This window comes from Sciurus carolinensis, chromosome 14 (assembly GCF_902686445.1).
Source record: "Sciurus carolinensis chromosome 14, mSciCar1.2, whole genome shotgun sequence".
Classification (NCBI taxonomy): Eukaryota; Metazoa; Chordata; class Mammalia; order Rodentia; family Sciuridae; genus Sciurus; species Sciurus carolinensis.
In genome coordinates this window covers 23,543,893-23,567,521 of record NC_062226.1, presented here as the reverse complement: position 1 = coordinate 23,567,521, position 23,629 = coordinate 23,543,893, and the positions used below count along the sequence as shown (strand labels likewise).

The 23,629-nt window shown below is 43.0% G+C and overlaps 1 protein-coding gene across 5 annotated transcripts in view; it reads left to right on the top strand.

Annotated features, from left to right (window-relative positions):
- Positions 1 to 23,629, top strand: part of Palm2akap2 (PALM2 and AKAP2 fusion) — a 457,266-nt gene that overhangs the window by 251,960 nt on the left and 181,677 nt on the right. For 2 of the 5 annotated variants that reach the window (XM_047523747.1, XM_047523748.1), the window contains 2 exons: positions 4,055 to 4,156; positions 14,588 to 15,283. The exons of 1 other annotated variant lie outside the window; for it this stretch is intronic. In XM_047523747.1, coding sequence (XP_047379703.1) covers positions 4,055 to 4,156; positions 14,588 to 15,283 — 798 coding nt within the window. Of the gene's footprint in view, positions 1 to 4,054; positions 4,157 to 14,587; positions 16,901 to 23,629 lie in introns of those variants that run through there. 2 more of the 5 variants (XM_047523749.1, XM_047523755.1) reach the window with 2 other exon arrangements.

Here is a 23,629-nt window from a genome sequence, read left to right as displayed (position 1 = left end):
CACGTACCTGAAGTACACACGTTGTTCTTCTACACTTGGGCTTCGTTCCCTCCCTTCTCAAACCAGGACCTTCCCTGGACTTCTCTCTGATAATTGGGGAAGGGAAGGACTCTGCACATCCTGTCCCAAAGACTGGGGCCCTCTCCAGTCTGAGACTCGACACGCCGCATTGTGAGCTCGCCGCCACGTCTTCCATGTGCACCCTGAGCTTCCGCTGTCCTCCTGCGTTCCTTCCCACTGTTCCCCTGGCCCCCTATGGGTCATAGACTGGGAAGCATCCTGATCATGACTGAAAAGAGGGCCTGCGAGACGGTCACCTTTTGCAGGATGAGTGAGCTCGGGCTTGGGAGGGTGTCAAAGTCTTAGGCATCCCAGGAAGGAGTTTCCGTACTCTCAGCATCACTCTGGATTGTGAATCCTGCCATCTGTGGTTCCTACCAAGCCTGGTGACCTCTCACCTCTCACCACACCTACTAGCAAAGAAGGCAGTTTGGAGGAGGGAACTCAGGCTTCCAAACATGGGATCAAGGTGCAGGTCGCTGTGTGGCCTAAGGGTAAGAACAGAAGCATGTCCCTCTTGGGGGACTTTGGGATGTCTGTTTGCTCATTCTTTGTTTCAAAGGCTCTGAGTTACCAAGACCGTCTTAGAAGGAGCCAAGTGTTGCTACTAAGAACTAACAAGAAACTATTGTAGAACAGCAATGCCTTAAGAAAACCGCAAATTTCTGAGACACGCTTATTACAGACTCTTCAGTCCAATTTGGACTGTATTAACTGTATAGATGCTGCAACTGTTCAACAAAAGCACCCCTATGTTTGAGGTGCTAAGGGGGACAACTGGTGACACGCGTTCATGTGATAACCCCACTTTCGGTACCCTATGTGCTTCACCCTGCGTGTGTCAGAGGAATGGCATAATGAGTTGCGGGGTCGCCAGGAGCTTTTGGTGCCATGGTAGCCTTGGTAATCCAGAGCAGTTTGATTCTAACCTTCAGTAGAATTTCCTGGCCTTGTATTTTCTAATCCTCCCTCCCCACCCCCTCACCCCCAAGTTTTATCACATTGCAGAACCCTTAGCAAGCGGGTGGGTCATTTTTAGTGCCCCGCACAGACACAGTATCTTGTGTAACTGTTAACTGTACATCGTATGTGTCTATTGCTGTCTCAGCTCTTCACCCACTGAGAAGCCCGTATGGAGCCCTTGGCTAGAATAGGCAAAGGAAAATGTCTGTCCTGGGGTCATCTCAGTCCTTGCTGACTGACACTGATCTAGGGTTCCCATCCCATCCTAGTCTTTGGTGACCTGGAGCCTTCCCTGCATCAGAACCTTCATACCAATGATTTAGAAATCTCAGTCTTTAGTTGCTTGTGAGTCATGCTTTTTGTTTGTTGTTGTTCTTCTTTGTTTTTTTTGTTTTGTTTTGTTTTGTTTTACATTTTTTCAGTTGTAGATGGACACAATACCTTTATTTTTTATTTACTTATTTTTTATGTGGTGCTGAGGGTCAAACCCAGCACCTCATGCGTGCAAGGCAAGTGCTCTACCACTGAGCCACAACCACCAGCCCTGTAAGTCACGTTTTAAGGAAAAATTTCAATGTTGTTTCTCTAGTCTGTGTTCTTTATAGTTACTGTAAATGTTTCAGCAGTGCTGGAACCACGGCCATCCTAAATTTCTACTCCTTTAAGTGACTGCTCTCTACCTTCTCTGAGAATGGGGAGATAACTGACGGACCGCCCTGACTTTGGAAGGAAGAGGCCAGTAATTGATTGAGGCCACCTAAAGGAGTGGAGGTCCTGTTCATTATCCCTTGACTGCATAAACACAGGGTTTAATACTTAATGATGTCCTCTTCTCTGTCCGTCTACTTGTACCCCACTGTCCCCTCCCTTGTCACTTAGCAGAAGCCATGCAGCCCCAGCCCTCAAGAGCTGTATCTATTGAGCTTGTAGCCAATGAACATTAGGTAAGGGTACCCTGTTATCAACTCATATTCCTCCTAGAGGAAGCTGAGATATGAGCCCTGGGATCCACAAGCTCTTTAAGAGGCAGACTCCTCTGTCTGCAAATGGATTTTGTTTCTAGCTAAAATTTCAGCAGGCAGAGATGCCCTACATACTCTATATTTAGCATAGAACTTACTAGACACACATGTGATCAGTCTGTGAGATCTCACCTGATCATAATGAGTTGAGCTTCCATCTCATTCAAATGCAAGAAGTCAGATATACTGAGATCCAATTCCACAGATTTCTGGAAATCCTCAGTGAAACTCGGAAGTTCTGCAAATCTGCTCTGGCCATCTCTTTCCTCCTAAACCGTTCCTCTGGTCCCAGATTTCTGCTGCTCCTTCCCATGGACCATCATTACCAATCTGCCCTGATGCCTCAAGACCAGCTTTACATCCATTGCTGCTCTCTGGTCCTGCCTTGGCCTGGTTTGGAGCACCCGTCCTTCCCACAGCTCCCCACAGTGAGAGCCGAGAGATCTCTGGAAAGTTCAGAAATACCGGAAACACAGTTCAACATGGAGAAGAAGGTGCAACTTCAGACACATGGCGACTCTCAGGGAGCCCCTGGTGCAAATCCAGGCCTATTCTCAGGGGACCTCACACGTGTTTCACAGTCATCTCCCAACCCACCATCACCTCAAAGGCCCAGCTTCCTTCCCTGCAGTGAGAGGAACTTCAGCCATGTCTGCCTGACAAGGGTCCAAGCTCCGGCATACATAGACCCCACAGAGAGTGAGAGAGAGAGAGAGGGAGAGGGAGAGGGCACCGTGAGGCCTACTCCAGCCTACAACCGCCTAATCCTTATGTCCTGTTCCTTTTTCCCTCCTGCTTGATATGGGGAAGAAAAAAAAATTCTCGTAGAGAAACAACTCCACCTTTGCTTTAAGAACATTAACAGTGTAATATCAGTACATTCTGAATTGTTCAGACTCACACACAAATCAGCAAATGGTCTGGTTGGTGTAGAATACATACAGCTAATCCTTATCCAGTGTCTGTTTATAACATGAAATTTCAGAAACAAATAAAAGTAAAACTGCCAGAACTCAAGCAGTATCAGTGGAGATAAAGAGGAGAAGCAGGTAGGAGATGTGGAGTAGGCAGAGGGGACAGGGGCTGATTGGATGCTTGAGTGGCCGTTGAGCCCAGAGACAGTGCAGCTACGATACAGGTTCCATTTTAATGGACATTGTGAGTTTGAGGCCATTGGGGGATATTTAATGGAGATGCATATTAAGCAGTTACAAATAATCATGGATGAGTGATTGATATTCTGGAATTAGCATCACATGGAGCCCAATTTTCTAGAATCTTCCTGCCTACGCTTTTCCACTTCTCTCTGGGAATACCCAGATTCTTCTTGTCTCCCGCCGGTAATTTCCTTTTCTCTTCTGATAGCTTGGCATGCCTATAATGTTCATGCCTGCCTAGTCATACCTCCTAAATGGGCTTGTCAGACCCAAGCCTTCTCCTTTCTGCAGCAACACTTACTGCTACTGGGCTAACAGTGAGTTCAGTGGGTGGCGTAATTTGGAATCTCAGAATTTTCTGACTGAAATACCAGTCTGGAATTTAGAAATCATGGAATAAATTCTGGAGTTTATTTTAATGCATGTAAAATCATCTTTTGAATAAATAAGGCACATACATTTAGCTATATTTTCACATACTGTTTAGTACCCACATTTTTTAAATGATGTTCCATGTTTGGTCAATCCCCCCAAGTTGATAATGCCTCTCATGGGCCCATCTCTGGTTCTTTTTTTGGCCTCTGACCTCATTGTCCTAGAATCTAGAACTTTCTGATGATTCTTTCAATACACAGAGCAGTCCTGGGGCTTGATCTCTCTGGCCAGGATCCCTCCTATCTCAGCTACTCTGCTGAATACCAATCACTGGGCAAATGCTTGGCTTTGTTTACCCTTGTTCAGTGGCCACCTCAGCGGTCCATTATGTAGGGCAGACAAGCTGCTGTCTCGGCAGTGAACCCATTGGGCCTTCTGACACTGTGCCTAATTGTATTCCCTGTTCTCTGCTACCAGATGCAGTAAATTACATTTCCTCCCAGCTCCCCGACCTGCCAATCCTCTGTTCACAAACAGCAGAACCATCACCTGGGCAGGAGGGGACCAGCAGAACGGCTGGTAAGTCCTGGGGAGCACTTTGGTTTGACACCAGGACTGTCCAAGGGGCTTGCATTTCTCTGAACTTGATAATGAGGTGGGTGTCCTGATGCCCTTACATAGGGGACCCCTCCTTCAGCCCAACTTCAGAGACAGCATGTACAGTGGCTGCACAGGTAATCACTGGCCCCCCAATGGGTGATTGAAGACCAAATGGGAGGGAGTTTGAGGAAATCAAAGAGCGTTTTGCCTCCAGCTCCAGGGAAGTCTTTCTCTCATGTTTGTGGTCGTGATATCTGTCTTTACTCTTAATCTGTACTGTGCCTCCAGGGATTTTCATTTCCCTCACTGAAACTGCACAAATGGAAAGCACTCTGATGGAAGCTGGGTGGAAAGTATTTTCAAAGCATGTGTATCCATCGCAGGAACCCTTGGGGAACTGAGCTGTTTGTATATTATGAATCTGTATTCCCAAGTCTTCCCAATTTTGGAGTTATTGCTTAGCTACTCTGGTAGTTTTGAAGGGGGGAAGTAGCAATTTAAAGATTGAATGTTTCTTACTAATACTTCTGACCATGGTGACATTTCTAAAAGACATTGATGATCATAGAGTATAAAGAGAGCCATACTTTGTTGCCCTGTGACTGCACCTCAGAAATCAGAACTGGAAGGATGTGAAAAACAGACCTTTACACCAACCCATTTGCTTCACACAGAAATGCACGGAGGGCTGGGGATTCAGTGAAAACATGAATTCCCAGAGTTGCATACTTAGTGAGAACGTAGGCGATTCAGATAGAAGCAACAGGTTTCACACTGTCTCCTCTAGGTAAGTCTGTGTTTAAAAACAAAGCACGTGGTGGATCTTGTAAAACAAAATGATCATGTACTTTTAAGCCAGAAGTCTTATATAGGCCCACCTAAATATTTTATGATGTAAGTATAATATAAAAATAATATAAAAAGTTTTAATGTAAGAGTGAAAGGAAAGCAAGAATTGACATAACCATCATGTCCACTGACTGAACCTAAATGTCTACTGGGCATCTCTGCAAACACCTCAGCATACTATTTTTATATCCAGACCCACAGAGTTCTAGAACTGAATGGGACTATAAGTGATGTCTGGCCAAACCTGGGCCAAGTCCACACATCCCTGGGCAGTCACAGCATGGATATGCCAGAATCTGCAGCCTACGGGTGTGCTACAAAGAAATCACCGGCAGTCACCCTGTGGGCTCTCGGGTGCTCTGAGCTACACTTCTGAGATCAACATGGGTATCAACTGTTGAAAAGTCACACGCCTCCCTGCTTGTTGTTAGAGAATTGGGTGGTCAATGGTTCCCTCCTGGCTCCTTTCTGCAAGTTCCTGCCCCTCAAAGGACACGTGATATGATCCAGCTAATGGATCAGCTCATGAATGGGGTAGGGAAGGTGTATGAGAATTAATTTTAAGAGATAGAGAAAGGATTTGCACACCGTTGGTGGTCAAGGAGAGTGAAGTTCAAGGGTAACATTCATGTGCTTTGTAAGTAGGGAATATACATGCAACCGCAACCTGGCATCCTTCGTATTTGAACATACAACAAAACCATAATGATCTAAACAGCAAATGCATTTTTAAAAGCTTATGTGATCATAATATTTTTAAAAATAAGTTTACATATGCTTTAGTTTATTAGTTAAGAACTAATTTGCACGATTGCATCTACCATGGGAATACATATAAGCAAAGCTGTGGAAGGAATCAAATGTCATGTGATTGACTCCTTTGGGCTGCTTCTGGAATGAGCAAACTATTAATTGTAGTTAACAGTGACTACACAGAGCACACGTAGCTTGCCAAACAGTGGCACTCCTCAGTGGAATTCTACATAGAATCCATCCTGCATTAGGGACATCCTTTTGGAAATTTGCAAAATCCTAGAGCCATTTTGATAAATGTCATCTATCATGATTAGAATGATGCAATCGCTGTGGTTGGTTGGTGTTTGGAAGGTTTCAGACTCTGTATAATTGGAATTTATTTAGAACCACTGCTTTTTCAGAACCAGGAGCCTGTATCCCAGTCCCTCATCCTAATGCTGAATCCCCGCTATAGTGGCCCTCTGCCAGGAAGTCCTCAAACAACAGTCACACACTGCAATGATTGCACCCTGATCTCCTCCAGGTTGCCCATGCTGTCTCTAGATTGTTCTGACTATTGGAAGATTTGTCCTCTGATGGGTTATCATTTGTCTGCTTTCATCTTCCATCCGTTGGTCCTTCTCCTTCCCCCTGGAGCTGCTCAGAACAAATCAAAGTTGATTTTCTTTCGAGCATTTGAAAATGACAATCACTTTCTATCTTTCCCAGATCCTCATTTTAAATGCCCTTTCTGCCACTGACCCAGCCTCTGGTGCTGAGATGATGAGATTGTTTTGAGACACCCTCTGCCATCTCTGCCCCTGTCCTCTGAACACTGCCCACTTTGTCTCTAGTCTTCTTGAAGCATGGTGGGTGGAGCTGTCCAATGCACCCTGACGCAGACTGACCGCCCCCCGTCCCACAGTGAAGCAGGATGCCACACTTCCCGTGGCTGCCTCTGCGGCATGTGGCCTTTCAGCTTCTCTTTCTCCAGTAAAGCTTCACCTGCCTGCTCAGCCTTGTTGTTGCCTTTTCTAGGTGAGTCCTCATTTCTGACTCCTTTCAGTGGAAACACATTCTACTCCCTGCCCCCACCACCACCCCACCTGTTCACGTACCATGTCACCTGCTCAACGCATAGAAGCACCTACAAAAATCATTCCTTAATCTCAGAAGACAGAAATAAGGATGAGCTATGCACCTTTCTGCCCTTTGTTGATTTGATATGACTTAGATTCCTTCTCGTTAGCTTCTCTCTAGTGGGTGTTGGGGATTCCATAGAACCAAGGCAGGGAGGTGGAGGGGAATTGACAGGACTCTGGTGCTCTCTGTCCTCTCAAACATGGCAGCTCCCCACCCCCTTGTGTTTACATATTGTATTTCTGCATCAGATTTCATATGAATTAAGGGTTTGGCAGTTTTGAAAATAGAAACAGCTTTATTGTCTATTGTTAGGGTCTTTGTAACTCATGATTTTGGTGCTTCATAGCCTCACTTTTCTCCAGTTGAGTGCCATCTTGAATCTGAAATGCAGTCTTCCCTTATTTTTCATCATTTCACTGAAAAAAAAATGTTGCACTTTGAAACCAAAGTTAGAGTCCTGCAGTACAGTAGAGATTCTTGGTAAGCTTAAATCTGCACCTGTGGGACAAGATCAATTGCCAGAACCTTTCCTGAGGTCCAGGATTCTTGAGACAAAATCAGTGAGAAAGGAATTGGGACCCTGAGTTCAAAGCACCGTGGACCTTTCTGACTCTGGTGCTTGGTTGGTTTCCAGTCTTCTCATCAGAGCTTTGGTCTCAGCGATATTCTTGCTACTACTTTTTAGACTGGCACCTGTTTTTCTCTACCCAAAAGATAAGCACAAAATCAGGTATGAGAAACTGACATGTGCCTTTGCTATCCACAGACACCAAACCCTGGCTAATTTTTTTCCAGCAATGAAAATTTATTCTCTCACAGTCCTGGAGGTGAGAAGTCTAAAATCAGTGTCTGCAGGATTGGTTCCTTGTGAGGGCTATGAGTGATAATCAGTTCCATGCCTCTTTCCTAGCTTTTTGTTTTTTAATTTGTTCTAATTAGTTGTACATGACAGTAGAATGCATTTGTACATTTTGATAGATCATACATAAATGGAGTGTAATTTCTCATTTTTCTGATTATACATAGCTTTTTAAGGAGTCATTCGTTTATAGACATTGGATTTCTTTTCATTGACTCATGACAGTTGTGCATATATCTCTAGAGTACAGTGTAATTGATCAGTGTATGAATATGGTGCACAATGATCAAATCAGATGATTAGCATTTCCATCTCCTTTCTTTGTGTTGGGAACTCTGTCCTCTCATTCTTTATGAAACTTGTAATAAAATGTTGTAAACTGTAGTCACCTTGCTGTGCTGTAAAACAGTAAGGTATCTTGGGAAAACAATCCAAAGAAAAATTTAACCATTGGTTTTTGAAGTTTGCAGTGAGAGGGAGAATCCATTCTGAATTAATTTCTTCATTGTCATTGTCGGTATCAAAATAGCTGATTTCACATTTCCAACTTTGAGGGAGGGTGTGAACACATATGTACGAGTGTAATCATGTGCTCCAAGGTTGAAGACTACACACACGTGTGTTCCTTCAGTAAGCCAAGCACACGCATTGCTTGTTAATCACATGTCAGGTTGCAGTGCCAGCTCCTGGATGTTCCTTGTACTGGATGACCCTAGCTAGGTACCCCCTGGTGGGTGACAGTCATGATCTGCCTGTCTGCTGCTCTCCTGCTATACTTTGCACATCACTGACTCACGAGCCACCCAGCTGTTCACAGCACCACGACATACCAAAGTTGGGTAGTTTTCATTATGCAAATGAGAAAAATGAAGCCCAGAGATGTGGAGTGATCTGGGTAGGAATCCAGATGCACCATGTTCTGCCTCCCCTGACCCCTCCCATCACTCTGACTAATGACAGTAGGCATGTGGTCCTTGTCCTTTCCCTGTGAACCTCAGCCTTTTTCTTCCTCTCATGATTCCGGCAAGGCAAAGGAAGTAAGTTGGGAGAAGCCCAAGTCAAGGGATTCAGCACTGATGGAATTTTCCACCCTCCTGAAAGACGGTCTCGTTTTGTGTGTTCTTGGACTTATTTTAAAAAGAAGTCACGTCACATGTTCCTCTGCCTTCCTGTGTCAGATGCTGTCATTCCTCTTCACTCAACTCTAAGCTTCGAGCCTTTACAGGTGCTTGCTGTTTGCTCTTTGCTCGAGATGGAGGACACAGGCAAGAGGGTGGATAGGGCCAGGGGAATGGACTGGAGCCTGAACCCACATGGTCTGCTCCTCACACCCATCTCTGCGCCCCTGTTTCCCAGGACACAGTGGCTTCGTCCTGGCTTTTAGGTGTTTTCCAGGGGTCTCTCCCTCTTCTCCATTCCTGGATGTCTTCAGAACCCAGGCCCTGGAACTATTGACCCCCCTGACTCTCCTCCTTCAGGAAGTTCCCCTAGTGGTGGAAGAACTAGGGGGAGCAAGAACCAAGAAAACCAAACACAGAGGCACAAAAATCAAAGCACCCAAGGGCCATTCATTTGTATCCCTTCAAAGAAACCAGCCACATTGCTTTTTGTTTGTTTGGTTTTTGGTTTTTGGTTTCAAGAATTGAACCTAGAGGTGCTTAACCACTTAGCCACATCCCCAGCTCATTTTTTATTTTTTATTTTTTTTGAGACCGTGCCTCACTGAGTTGCTTAAGGCCTCACTAAGTTTCTGAGACTGGCTTTGAACTTGTGATCCTCCTGCCTCAGCCTCCAGAGCCGCTGGGATTACAGGCATGTGCCATTGGGCCTAACTGCCATGTTGATTCTTATTCTTCACTAATAATGCTCAGCTGTCTCCCTGGATTGTTGAAAGGAGTAGCAAAAGTGCTTTATGTATACTCCACTCTTGTTGATATCAAAATGTAATATGTGGAAATCTATAATTAAATTTATTGTTGAATAAAAATGTTCTTGCCTACCCCAGTCAGCCTATGAGTGAAACATTCCTTGCACTGTCTTGTATCTCATATACTTTGCTCCTTGTCCAAGTTCTTCCTCCTGGAAACTGTACTTCAAATACTTTTGCGTATGTCCATGGTACTCTTTTGGAATCTCTTTCAAGGACTCCCCAGAAAGCCCTCTCCCCCAAGAACATCTCTCCTTTTTTGCCCCCTAATATAAACAAAACCACCAGGCCCCTCTGACTCTTACTGCTGTACACATTGCAGGCACTTCCAGCATGGGGAAGCTCGAGGGAAGCCAGGGGCAGATTGAAGGGCATTCTTGGTGGTGAGAAACGAAGGCATGCTAGGAGTGAGAGGCTTTGCAATAAACTGCTTGGCAGCAGTACGAAGCACAAAAGGATTAAAACTTGTGTGCATTAGTCTGGGTGTGGTGGCCTAATTCTGTAATCCCAGCTACTTGGGAGTCTGAGGTAGGAGAATCGCAAGTTCGAGGTCAGCTTCAGCCACTTAGCAAGACCCTATCACCAAATATAAATAAATAAATAAATAAATAGAGCTGAGAATGTAACTCAGTGGTAAAGCACCCCTGGGTTCAATCTTCAGTACCGCCCACAAATTATGTGCATCAAAAACTAATTATCTGTTGGGCTGAAAGTGTAGTTCAGTGATAGAATATGTGCTAACTAGGTACAAGGTCCTGGGTTCAGTCCCCAGCACAAAAGGAGAAAAATAAAATAAAATTCCCAAAATCTTGAATTTAAAACTGAAGTCTTATTATTCTACTTGTTCTAGTCTACCATCATTCATAGTTTGTACATTGCTGAGAACCAAAGCAAAATCTAAGTGTTCATTCATACAGAATACATTTAAGATAAACATTCACACCTCCTGTGCAGTTTTCTGAATGTCTAAAAAAGGTTCTCATGTTATTCTCCAGGAGGACCAAATATTATTCTTGGGGTAAGCCAGACCTTCTTGAAGGTTTCCCCGGGTATCCCTTATCAAAGAAGAGAGTAAACGCAGAAAGGAATTGGAAACACATCCTTGAGGAACCTGCTAAAAATCTGATTCCTTTAAAGACTTGTGTTTTATCTGGGGAAAAAACATGAATATTACATTTTTATGGCATAACATATCTTAAATTTATCTTATTATAAAAGTATGTTAAAATGCTTAAAATAGCCAGATGTGGTATGCACATTTGTAATACCAGCAGCTCGAGAGACTGAGACAGGAGGATCACGAGTTCAAAGCCAGCCTCCACAAAAGTGAGGCGCTAAGCAACCTGGTGAGACCCTCTCTCTAAATAAAATACAAAATAGGACTGGAGATGTGGCTCAGTGGTTGAGTGCCCCTGAGTTCAATCCCCAGTAGCCCCCCCAAAAAATGCTTAAAATATTCTACACTCAGATTCTAGAAATATTGAAAGAATTGTTTATAACATGTAAACATAGATGCACTTATGTAATCCTAATAAAACATGTCACATATGGTTCATTGATGTGACTGCGTCATTACCTCACCTGTTAATATGTGGATCTACTTAACCTGCCTAACAAACAGCTCATCACACCTTTGTTCTTTCCAGTCGCTGGTTCTAGGAGCAGAAAAAGGTGAAAGGAGGTGCGGGGGAAGGGAAGTTGAACCAACAATGACATGTTCTTGTTGGCACCAGAGGAAGAGGGACATTTCTAAACATTCTGTGCTAATAATTTGTATCCTTCACATATAAATGTGAAAATGTAAATATTTTGTTCCATATTCTGTATGGATAGTAGGTTAATATATCATTTTGTTCACCTGTCTCTGGATGATTGGGGATAATTCAATATTGTACCTGCAAACTGACAATCATGATTACTTTATAAATATGTCCCTTGCGTGTGTTAATGGTGATAAACTGTAACTTTTCACCCAAGATTGTGTTTTTTAATATAACTGTAATATTTCAAGAACAGGCTTTTGGAGACCATGCAGAATTTTAAATTCCTATTTCATTTCCCTGATGGCACATCATGTGGAAAATTGGGAAATAACTGAGATAAATTTTTCTTTTGATGTCACAATCTTTGTGTGTGAGCCCATGTACCTCAGTGACCAATAGTGGCTGGCCTTCCACTGTGTCACTTGAGGAAAGTCAAAATCTTCATGCAGAACGAGTGAAACTTTTGAGGCAGTAATGGTGAAAATTGAGCATTGGTTTTTTTCTCCATAATCTTGTTGGTGAAGTGTGAACTGTGAACAGACTGTCTTATTATGCAAGCAGACAGAACAATATCATTGCTGTTTTTTTAAATCAGTTTAAACATTAATTACTGTGCGTACCTTTTTATTGGTGTCATGTTATTATACAAAGTACTTGTGGCTACATTAAGACCATCAAATTAGACTCTTCAGTTAGTAGCATTTGTTTCACAGGTGGGATCATCTGGAACCTTCTATACAGAAGGTTCTAAGGTGGGTGCTGGCAGACGGGGAGAGTCATAGAAAGGTGGCAGGCAGCAAGTTCACTTTCAAGGATCCTAAAAATCTATGAGGGTGATAAAACATTCCATGAACAGTTAGTTATACTACTGGGTGGAAATTGTTAAGTGCCCTCAGATAAGTTTAAAAAAAGCATTCAGAGAATCTAAAGGAGAGAGGATGACGAGGAGATGAGAGGACCCAAGGAAGCTTATGGGAGAGGGGCAGTTGACCTTGGCATTGATGAATGGGTTATATTTGGGTATGTAGAAAGTCAAAAGAAGGAAATTTCAGAAGGGAATCATAAAAGCAGGAGATATTTAGATAGGGGATGCTGTTACATGGTTGTACTCTAGGAAGAGGGAGTAATAGAATATAGGTTTGAAAAGATAGTTTGGATATTCTTAGCAGGTTGGGGACCTTGTAGATATTCAGAAAGGTCGAGCTCAGACAATGATGAGCAAGACTCTGGAAGCCTGCTGTCAGAGCAGGACAAAGGGCAGGCTGGACCAAAGGACCTCAGGCATGGGGGGACGCGGGGCTGTGTGCTGGGAACAGTGAGAAGGTTAGGGTGGCCAGAGTGTGTGGAGCACAAGAGGGCTGGCAGGCAGGCCAGTTCCGAAGAGAGCTATGGGCCAAGCTGTGGGATCTGGTGTTTATCCTTCAGAGACAAGAAGCAGCAGAGGGTTGCTGAGTAAGGTGACTTCATAGGCAAGATGGAACACAGGTCTGGCACACTTTTCCAATAAATGGCCAGCTGGTCAATATTTGAGACTTTGTGGACCCCAAATGGCTTCGGATGCATATTCTTTATAGTTTTTCTTCCTTTTCCCCTTCTCTTTCTCCTTCTTTTCTTCCCCCCTTTTTTTTATTAATAATTTTTCAAAAATGTGAAAACCTCTGGCCATGCAGAAACAGACCCCAGGCTGCCTTTGGCTCTCTGGCGATAGCCACTGTCCTGGGACTAGTGTGGGAAGAAAGAAGTCAGGACACTCTGGAAGAAGGCCGTCGTGCTGGGCGAGGCCGTGGGGTGGAGGTGGGGCTGAGGCGGTGGGAGGGGAGGTCTGAAGCAGGGTCAGTTCCTAGCAGTGATTGTTTGGTTGTGAGAAATTAGGAAGAAAGCCATAAATAAGGTGTGCCTCTGACTTGAGAGACGAAGTAGTGGTGCTGGTGGGATTGAACAGCATGGCTGTGGAAGAGCTTCACAGAAGGGGAGTTGTATTGAGGTTGCTGAGTCGGATGGGTCAGTGTGTCATCCAGGTAAAGGGGGCCTGCGGCAGGTGGCTCTGTGGGCCAGGGACCCAGTTTCCTCCCATCCAGAAAGCGTGCGCCATGGGGAGCCTACGAGGGAGGGAATGAGGTGTCCTGAGAGTCTCTAGGACAGGAAAGAGCTGTCCTCAGGAACACCAGATTGGCAGCTGGGGGTGGGGTGAATTGGAGAGGATTGGGAGAGTCCACCCTCCAGTAGGAAGCTCTTCCAACAATCCAGGGAAGAGGAAAGGAGTCTTGTGTTGGGTAATGGCAGTGGAACAGAAGGAAGACAACAGATGGGAAAGATTTTAAGGGGCAGGATCTTGAGGACTTGGCACTGTGTGCATGGAAGAAGAAAGGGCCTTCTGTGATTTCATCCATAGACGAGAGTATTGTAAGATGTCACCGTGTCTGGTTCTCTTCCTAGTTCTTCTTTTAGAAACCTCGCTAAGTGACTGAAGTACTTACAGAGCATGCAATATGATTACAAGCCTTGTAATTTTTGCAAACACCTGTTTTATAGCAAAGTAGAGGATACCTATGTCTCCTCTACAAAAACCTTGGCATATCTCCCTCATGGCAAAAGGAAATAAGAGGGCTGGATGTGGTAGAGTGCTTGCCTTGCACATGCAAGGGCCTGGGTTCGATCCCCAGCACCACAAGAGAAAAGAAAAACAGGGAAAGGGGAACACTTGAGGAAAGAGTTGAAAAAGGATGTGAGATTTTGGAACTGGGACACACCTTAACCAAGGGCTTTTGGATTGTCAGTAAACCTACGGAAGCCCACAACCAAGGTAAATTGCGGGTTGCCTGTCTTCCTGTAATTCTTTCCACCTAAATCTGAAGTCTCGTGTGACCTTATTTTAGCAGTTCTTCCTTGGAAGTCTGAGTGCCATTGAGATACGGTAACTGTACTTCTGTCTTCCCAGTGCACTAAGCTGCTGCGTTAAAATGCACACATAACCGCCTCTGTCCACGATGTGCACCTCACTCTAACACTCAGGATGCTTGGCGGTTAGAATAGAGAGGGCACAGAGCCATTTTTTTTTTGTCTGTTTGGCAATTAACCAATCACTGGCTTTTTTTGTTGTAACATGCACTTCCTTTCTCTTGTTTTCATTCAAGCTGTGTACGCCATGGAAATTAATGTGGAGAAAGACAAACAAACAGGAGAGACCAAGATTCTCTCTGCATCTACCATTGGCCCAGAGGGGGTCCATCAGAGAGGAGTCAAAGTCTATGATGATGGTACCAAAGTAGTGTATGAGGTGCACTCAGGAGGCACCGTGGTAGAAAACGGAGTGCACAAATTAAGTGCAAAGGATGTCGAAGAGCTTATTCAGAAGGCTGGACAATCAAGCTTGAGAGGAGGACACACGTCAGAAAGGACTGTGATTGCGGATGGGAGCCTCAGCCACCCCAAGGAACACATGCTCTGCAAAGAAGCCAAGTTAGAAATGGTACATAAAGCTAGGAAAGATCACTCTCCTGGGAACCCCGGGCAGCAGGCCCAAGCCCCCAGCACGGAAGGGCCAGAGGCAAGCTTGGATCAACCAGTCACCATGATTTTTATGGGCTACCAAAATATCGAGGATGAAGAAGAGACGAAAAAGGTGCTAGGCTATGACGAAACCATCAAGGCTGAATTGGTCCTCATTGACGAAGACGATGAGAAGTCATTGAGAGAGAAGACCGTGACGGACGTGTCCACCATTGACGGGAACGCGGCTGAGCTTGTGTCGGGGAGGCCAGTCTCAGACACCACAGAACCCTCATCCCCAGAAGGGAAGGAAGAGAGCCTGGCCACAGAGCCAGCCCCAGGTACCCAAAAGAAAAAGCGCTGTCAATGCTGTGTTGTCATGTGACCACTCCTTTCTTCCCTTTTCCTCTGGGCAGCCTCTCTACTCTCCACCACTTACATAGACCTCACTCTACCACTAACTGCAATACTGTGAACTGGGAGCAGACACTGCCTGGCCTTGCAGTTGGATTGCTTTGATCTCTCTTAATTTTTTTTTTCCTTTTCCTCACCTGAGAAACAACGTGCATGTGTGTGCTCCATTTTTTCCCCCAAGAACTTGCTTTTCCTCTAAACCTTTCCTTGTGTCTTCGAGAGTGAATCGGTTCCTCCCTGCTCGATTGGAATAGACTCTTCATATCGGCCAGTTATCTAGTAGCCTTAATTTACTTGACTGGAATTGAACCCACTGGCACCGGGGCTTTCATTTTCTAGTGTGTTCCTCTAACGTAGTCACACACACCCCACCACGTCCCTGACTTCTCACTGCCTCCCTTGCTGTGGATCTTGTTTTTATATCTTGTGTGGCAAAAATGCTGTGGGCTCGAGTCGGTTGCTAGTGTAGCCAAAAGTGGACCTTCCTGAATCTGTCCATCCTAGGGTGATGCTTTTTGCTGCCTTACGTATGCTTCCAGGTGACAGTATTGCGTGTCTATGGCTTTCCTTCTGTTAAAACCGAAATGAAGTTCATGTGAAAGAAAAGAACCCAGTGTGTGTCACAGACGAAGTGTAGGCCTGAGTCTCTCCACTGCCCATCAGCAGCTGTGTCTTTCTGTGGCTTAACTGATGAACCCTTTATACAAGAAGCACCATTTTAAAATTTTCTAAGGACATGAGACGACCATGGTTTTCAGCATCAGTTGAGATCTCCAAGCTCAGACAGGCCAATTCATGAGCCCTGTTTCTATTCTCTCAAAAAAACAGATGTAAATTTTTATATTGTTTTCTTTTTCATGGATATTTTCTGATCATGTTATTCTGCTTTCAACGAGAGGATCGTTTGAAGCAGTAGCTCTGCAGTGACCGTATTTCTGAAACAGTCTTTCCGACCTACAGTGGTTGCTTCCATGTTCCCACTGCATCTAGAATGGTGCTGTCAGCATTAACTGTCCCTCTCCTGTGCCCAGTTGATTAGAGTCTTGCATCTGTACTCTTTTCTTTCTGTCCCCACGAGAAAGAGGATGTTGAAGAGAACTTCAACATGTAGGTTTACCTGCCCTTCAAAAAACACTTAAGGATGTAAAAAATGTTGAAAGATGAAGAAAGACCTATCTTCTCAGTATCAAGTACTTTTTCATTCAACATAGGCACACTGACCAAGCCCCTTACAAGTCTGTTTCTTAAACTTCTGGAGATTCTGAACATCAGGAATAGTTTTTATCTAGAACATGATGGACAGTCCTCAAAATAAATATTCTTAGCGCTGCCCCAAAGTGAATGGCTACATGTATAGTAAAACCAAAGGGAAGGAATTTTTAAAAAGAACAATAATAGAGTAATTAAATAAAATGTATTATTTTAGCTAATTTTAATAAGAGAGAGCGTCACTTTAAGTAATGTGCCCAGATGCTCATGACATCATGCACATCATTCACAAAATTATGTTTCCATAGGACATGGTTTCAGAAACAGTACGACATATTACATCAAATCTTAACTCCTGCAGAAAGGAGCTCAGAAAAAAACCAAGGTAGTCTTGAGGCTGTGTTACAGAAAACAAAATTTGTCCCATTTAGCTTGCTCAGTGCTAAATCTATTATTATTTTTAAATCTCTTGACTTGTAACTATATTCCAATTGAAGAGGAAAAACTGACATTTTTTAATTTCTCACAGTTATTTTTTCTCAAACAATTAAATTTTTAATGAGCACAAGATGATTCATTTTACCTCTAATAGGGAAGCAAAACAAAACAAAAAGTTAAAGGAAGGAAAAGCAAAGGAGCTAAACTCTGCTTTCTAAAATGATTCCTTCCATGGCTTCGTTTTGGATAACTGAGGGAATCGTCTCTAAGTCTCAGGTTCACCAAAGTAGCTTCAATGGAGTAGAACTGCTCTGTTATCTAGAAACCTGGTTTTAATATCTATCAGTCTCAGTGCTCTGAGTTTCATCTTCCTCAAAAAAATGATCATTTAAATATCATATGAATATTTAAATAAAATTAAAAGTAGACAAACCTGTTTCCATAGAAGGAGAAAATGGTTTTAATGTCTTGGACAATCTGTTATTTTAGGAATTTATTTAGGAAAGAAACAATCTAAAGGTTTACCATAGTCTTATCTTTTTTACTCACTTGGGGATTAAATCTGTTCATTATGTTGTTAAAAAGCACAGTTAGGGAGTGGCATGGCAGAGCTTCGAACCCTGGGGCTCCCTGTCTGATGAACAGAATTATTCTTGGGGGTAGATGACTCCCTGAAATGATCTGCCCTCCCTAGTGAATGAGTTACCCATGAAGAAGACGGTTGGTGCCCCTCCCTACAACACAGCTCCTAAGATCTGAAAGACCGTGATAATCTACCCTTGTTCACCACTTGCTCTGGGGAATAGTGACTAGCAGATTCTATGACTTAGAACTTCTCTATACTTTTATTATTAAAACATATCATTTAATGGTTTCCAAGAAGATGTGTTGCCTTTATTAAATTTATTTGTGGCCATAGTAAATGAACGTGTGTTTGAATATGGCATCTATATATTTGTATATTTTCTATGATTTTCCTGTCTTAATGGGGGATGCAGGGTCAGCCAGTCCTTTGATGGGATGTGACCTATAACCCCACCTACAGCAGCAAGTTTCACCCTTAACAACGAAAATGTAAATGGAGTTGTGATTGTAAGCATTCTGCCTTTCCTGCTGCTGTTGACATTCTCCCTCTGAAAATTGTATTATGCATGGTGTGACCCCCTTCATGGTTGCAGGGTATTTGGTTACATGACCAGACTAACTAAAGAATCAGTAATGGAGCTGCAAAATCACGATTCCTTTTTAAGTTGATGTTTAACTGAGCTTTCTTTTAAAATTTTAGGATCAGCTCCCTTTTAAATAGAAAGAGGAACTAGGTACATGTTGCACACCTATAATCCCAGAGACTTTGAGGAGGCTGAGGCGGGAGAATTGCAAATTTGAGGCCGGCCTCTGCATTTAGGGAGAACCTCAGCAATTTAGAGAGACTTTGTCTAAAAATAAAAATAAAAATAAAAAGGATTGGGGATGTAACTCAGTGGTAAAGTGAACCTTGGGTTTAATCCCTAGTACAAAAAAAAAAAAAAAAGAGAGAGAGAGAGAAAGAGAATAGAAAGAGGAAACAAGATTTCATTATTTTATAATTTTCAATGACATTAAATTAAAAATGCTTTAATATTAAAATGCTAATGTTTAGCTCTACCTATCCTGAAAAATCCTGATGACTTGGTATCTTAGACTTTTTTTTTTCTTTGTCTTCCTTTTTTTTGTTTTTAAGACAAAATTTAGGGATTTTTTTTTTTTTTTTTTTACTTTGTACCTCTTTCACCCATGATGATATTATTTTCCTTAATAACCAAAAAATAATTGCCTCTAAAAGTGATTTGCCAGTGATATCACTTAATATTGGAAGGAATTCCTTCCTGGACAAACATCATTTCCTAAAGCCTCCAGAGCAATCCTAAAATTATTCAAAGGCTTTCAGGAGACTCAAATTCTAGAGTTAATTTGTTTTATTAAGTTACTTTTGGAAATATTATTGTATGCAGATTTGCTTCAAAATCCCTCCTTCTCCAGTAGGCTTTCTACTGATCAATGTGTTTTTCTACATGCAAGTGGAGTATCTTATTTCAGTTAGGGTCAATTTTTTATAAAAGGGGAGAAAATGATATGTGGAGAATTTTCTAGATATACATTATCATTTCTGGGACAAAAAAATTGGAGCCACATGGGAAAACATCTTATTTTTCTTTTACTTCCTGCAGAATTTCACTTCAAGGGATTATAGAACACCCTTGAAAATTGCCATTGAACCAATGAGTATCAGTGAAAAGGAAAGGAAAAGAAAAGGAAAGAGGATATAGTGATAGAGGCAGAAATCAAACTACCATACTGATCTTCTTTTTAAAAAAGCAATTGACCCCATCCATTTAAAATCAGAGAACGTGCACCAAGGACTTTCTGTTCATTCCAACTTAAGATCTGGAAACTCAGTCATCTCTGTTTGTGACTGAATCCACCAGAAAGTTCAACTGGCTAATGAGCCCTCTCAGTGTAGACATATTTTCATGTCCTGCAATGGTAGATTACAACAGAAACCTTTCCAAGGCAGGCAGTCTCACATTATATTTTTGCATCATGCACATTAGTAATCAAAACCAAAAATTCTCCGCATATTTAGGATGTAGGTTTCAGAAACTTTATAAATATGCAATTTTGGGGAAGCTCCTCAGTTTCTTAAACAACATCTATTGAACTCTACTGATTAGGATAGAACCACAAAGTACCCTTTTCCCCTTTTTCCTCTTGGTTTGGAAAAACACAGCAAGACCTTGGAATTGCTGGTATGTATTATAAACTGGTTCAGAGTAATGAGGAAGATGGAATCTTTGATTCCTGCTACCTGTTTGCCTTCATTATGTAGCCTTCTTCTGGACTTATCAGGAAAATCTTCCAGCATTTTCTAGGAAAAAAGGAAAGTCACTAATTAGGAGCACAGTGCAATTTTGTGTCTGTATTTTTATAGCTTCAGCAAACTTCTTAATATAATTCCCATTTTAAAAAATATGCTTCTTGTTTGAATGTAGAAAGGTATAGAATTAAAGATGACATCTAGAAAGTTTCAAAGGGAAATGTCACTGGGAATCCTTGGACCAGCTCCCTCAGCTGCACATTTATCTAACTGAAGTAGGCCTCTGCTTCCCCCTCCTCTCCTGTGCAACAGCAGAGGGTCAGAACTGTCGCACAGAAAACTTGCTGTCAAGGTGAAATTGTGTAATTTGGGGGACTGCAGACTTTTTGCGTCAAAGATCTGGACAGCCTTAACTTTTGTAAAAAAAACAAAAAAACAAAAACAAAACTTTAATTTTTTCAATGTTCTCTTTTACTAAGCCGGAAAACAAAATGTTTTCTGAAATCAATAACTTTTGTATACTTTGTGACTATTTTCTAAGTTTCTACAGGTTAAGGTGTGAAGGGTCATCTTCTCCCCATATTGCCTCTTAGTGGTCACCTGGGGCTAGTTTTTGCAAGTCACTGCATTTTTATCCAAAGGAAAGTGCAGCTCACAAACCATACAACTCTCCCTAGACTTTAGGCAGCCCTTCTGATGTGAAAGAACAGAATTACAGAAAGAAAAGAAGTACAGGGTGGCTTTCTTTTCATTTTCCTATGGTTAATGTACTGTATAGCATATATGTTTACAGAATGTACCTGCCTTGTGATGTCAACAAAATGAATGACAAAAAAGAGTTCTCATGTGCCATTGAATAGTTTGCCTTAGCATCACTGTTTATGTTCTCAGTTTCTGTCCTGTTTAAAAAAAAAAAAAAAAAAACCACAGGTTGTATTCCAAAGCTGCATTAACACAACATTCTCTTCCCCACTCCAACCCAGCCTTCTTCAGAGCTGTGAATTCCATCAAGGAGCTTTCAGGCAGATCCTTGCAGGTGTGACCCAGAGGGACTCAAGAGGGCATAGCTTGGGCCTTACCTCTGCCCTTCTACCAACCGACCAACTGATCGTGTTTTTGTGTTCCCACCTGAGTCTGCAGAATCACACTCTGACATTCCTGGGGCAGGCCTGCGGGGCACAAGACCTCTCCCCCTCCTTTCCTCACAGTCCTTCCCACTGTGAGGGAGGTGAATTTGTGGACTCCCTCTCTGGGTCTGCGAGCACAGTTTAAGCACAATTGGCATAGCTTGGAAAAGCAAGAGATGGACTCACGTGGAGCCATCACCGAGGGCTATGCCCACTTATTATAGTTTAGATGCGTAGCATAATAGGGGTGGGAAGAAGGAGTGGCTATAGAAATGGAATATTTTACATGTATGTATTTTTTTAAGGAATAATATTTTTATAATGAAATCTATGTGCATTATGGAGCTTGAGTTTGAAAACTCCCTTCCTTGATCCACTAAGTTATTTCTCCATTCCATTAAGGTTACTTTCTGGTGAAGTTCTATAGCACTATCCCAGATTTTGGAGGCACACGCACCAGTCTCATAACCTGACCTTGCACTGCCATTGCGTGAAATCCCGTGTTTCCAAATAGACTGAGGTTATAAGATTGAGCTTGCTGCATCTGCCATTAGATAAACCACATCATGTGGCTTGACAACTCTCTAGTCTACACCTTTAATAATACATAACAATCTTTTGGAAGGAAATAACTCTTTTTAAAGCAAACCAACCTTAGCAGTTATCAAAATCCAACTCTTCTACATATGTAACAAGTAATTGCTACATTTATGGTTAAGGGACCACTCGCGATGGCACATTTGAGTAATGTACATGAAATAATGGGTCAGAGCCATTAATAATGGTCTGGTCATCTGCAGTCCACATGTAAAGGTAAAAACCAACAAGATACAACTTAGCAGGCATACTGACCTTGTTCGCATCACTGAGGCTGAATCATTCTTTCAGAGTTTGGTAGAGATGGAAAAGGATTTTCTTTATCATCATCCATGAAGGAACTTCTGAATTTTTAGAGTTCTTGAATTTTTGTCCCAATTTTCTGCCAAGTCTCTGAATTCTTATCCCATCACACCCAGGTTCATGCAGATCTTTGCCCACACCTGTTCCCACACCTGGTTGATGGAGTGTGTCAGACCTCAGTCAGAGTCTGCCCACCCCTCCTGTTAGACTCTCTTCCCAAGGCAGCATCCTTCCCCACCCTGAGATCCCAAGATCCTCTGCCCTAGGGAGAAGGCAAAGTCATGAGAGCTCTTTCCATTTCAAGAAAAACAGCCCGGATGGTTCCCACACAAATAAGGTTTATTTCTTCATCACACAGTCCCTCCAGCAAACCCAAGCTCATCTGTGAATGTTGCTGTCGTGGAGACAACAGCAAAAACTGAAATGCAGTTGCCTGAATGTGCTTAGGGAGAGCCGATTTACTCGAAATAGGAAGCCTCCCAGTTTCGAGATGGGCAGGGAGACATTCACTCACTCCATTTTGCAATGACACGTCTTTCTACACAAAGAGGCCACCAGGCAATGGCTGATCTGCACTGTTCTGCATGTTGCTCCAACTCTTAATTCTGTGATATCCTGTTCTGGCAAGTGGTAAGAGTTCCGTCCTTCACAGGGTTCTGGAACATTCTTTCCTCCTCCTCCTCAAGCTCCTGATTTAGGAGAGTCAAAAATCATACAGGGGTTCCAGAAAATGTTGTGTCTGATGCAGCTTTTCGGTGAATGTAGGTTGTTGATGGAATTTTCAGCTTTAGCAGCTCACTCGGGGCGAGTGACATCTCTGTAAATACACCCATTCGTGGTTGGTTGGTGGGGGTGGGGGGTGGGAGCCTGTTGTGCTTACTCTGAATTAGACTTGCTGGACTAGCTGCTGTACTTTGTAACCTGAAGTGTACTTTGACTGTTCTGTTTCCTTCAGATGAAAAACACAACAAAAACCGACTTCAGAAAAAACACTGCCAGCAACAACTGATGCTGTACTTGTAGCTTCTCTCTGTTCCTCTGTACAGTATTAATAGACAATAAACTGCCTTTTCACTGCATCTACCTCTGTGTGTCTGTGCCCTAATTCTTTCCCCTTCTCACTTGCTACGAGTGGGCTTTGGGCTTGACTGTGCAAGGCGCGCCTTCAACCACTCACTAAAACCTAAGGATAAGCCAGCTGCTCTCCAACTTAAGCATGCTGCAGAATCACCTGGGGTCCCTGGGAACAATGTGGAAGCCTCCGTCTGGCCTCTGGAACTCAGATTCAGATTCCTGGGCGGGGCCCAGTAACCTGCATGTTTAAGATGTTCCAGGCGAGTCTGAGATAGGGGACCCCTGACCCATGGTTTAAGTACCCCTTGGTGGGACTCTGGACAGCCTGCCTGTCCCAGCCTGTTTCCACGCTAACTGATCCAATCTCCCACATTTCCGTTCTCCAATCCTTTTTGCACTTTTCTCTCCACCCCTGTCATGCTTTGTCTTTTTCCTCGCAAGTCTCCGCGGCTGCCCAGACTGTGATCCCATGAGTGAACTCAGATTGCCCCTAAGTAATAGGATCCACCCCGTGCAGTTTTCAATACAGGAACACCCGAAGACGCGTGGGGCCTTTGCTTCACTCAGTCAGCACTATATCCTCTTTACCTGGGACAGTCAGCACACTTCATAAATGACCAGATAGTAAATTTTTTTTGTTTTTTGGCTCTATGGGCCAAATTATCTCTGTC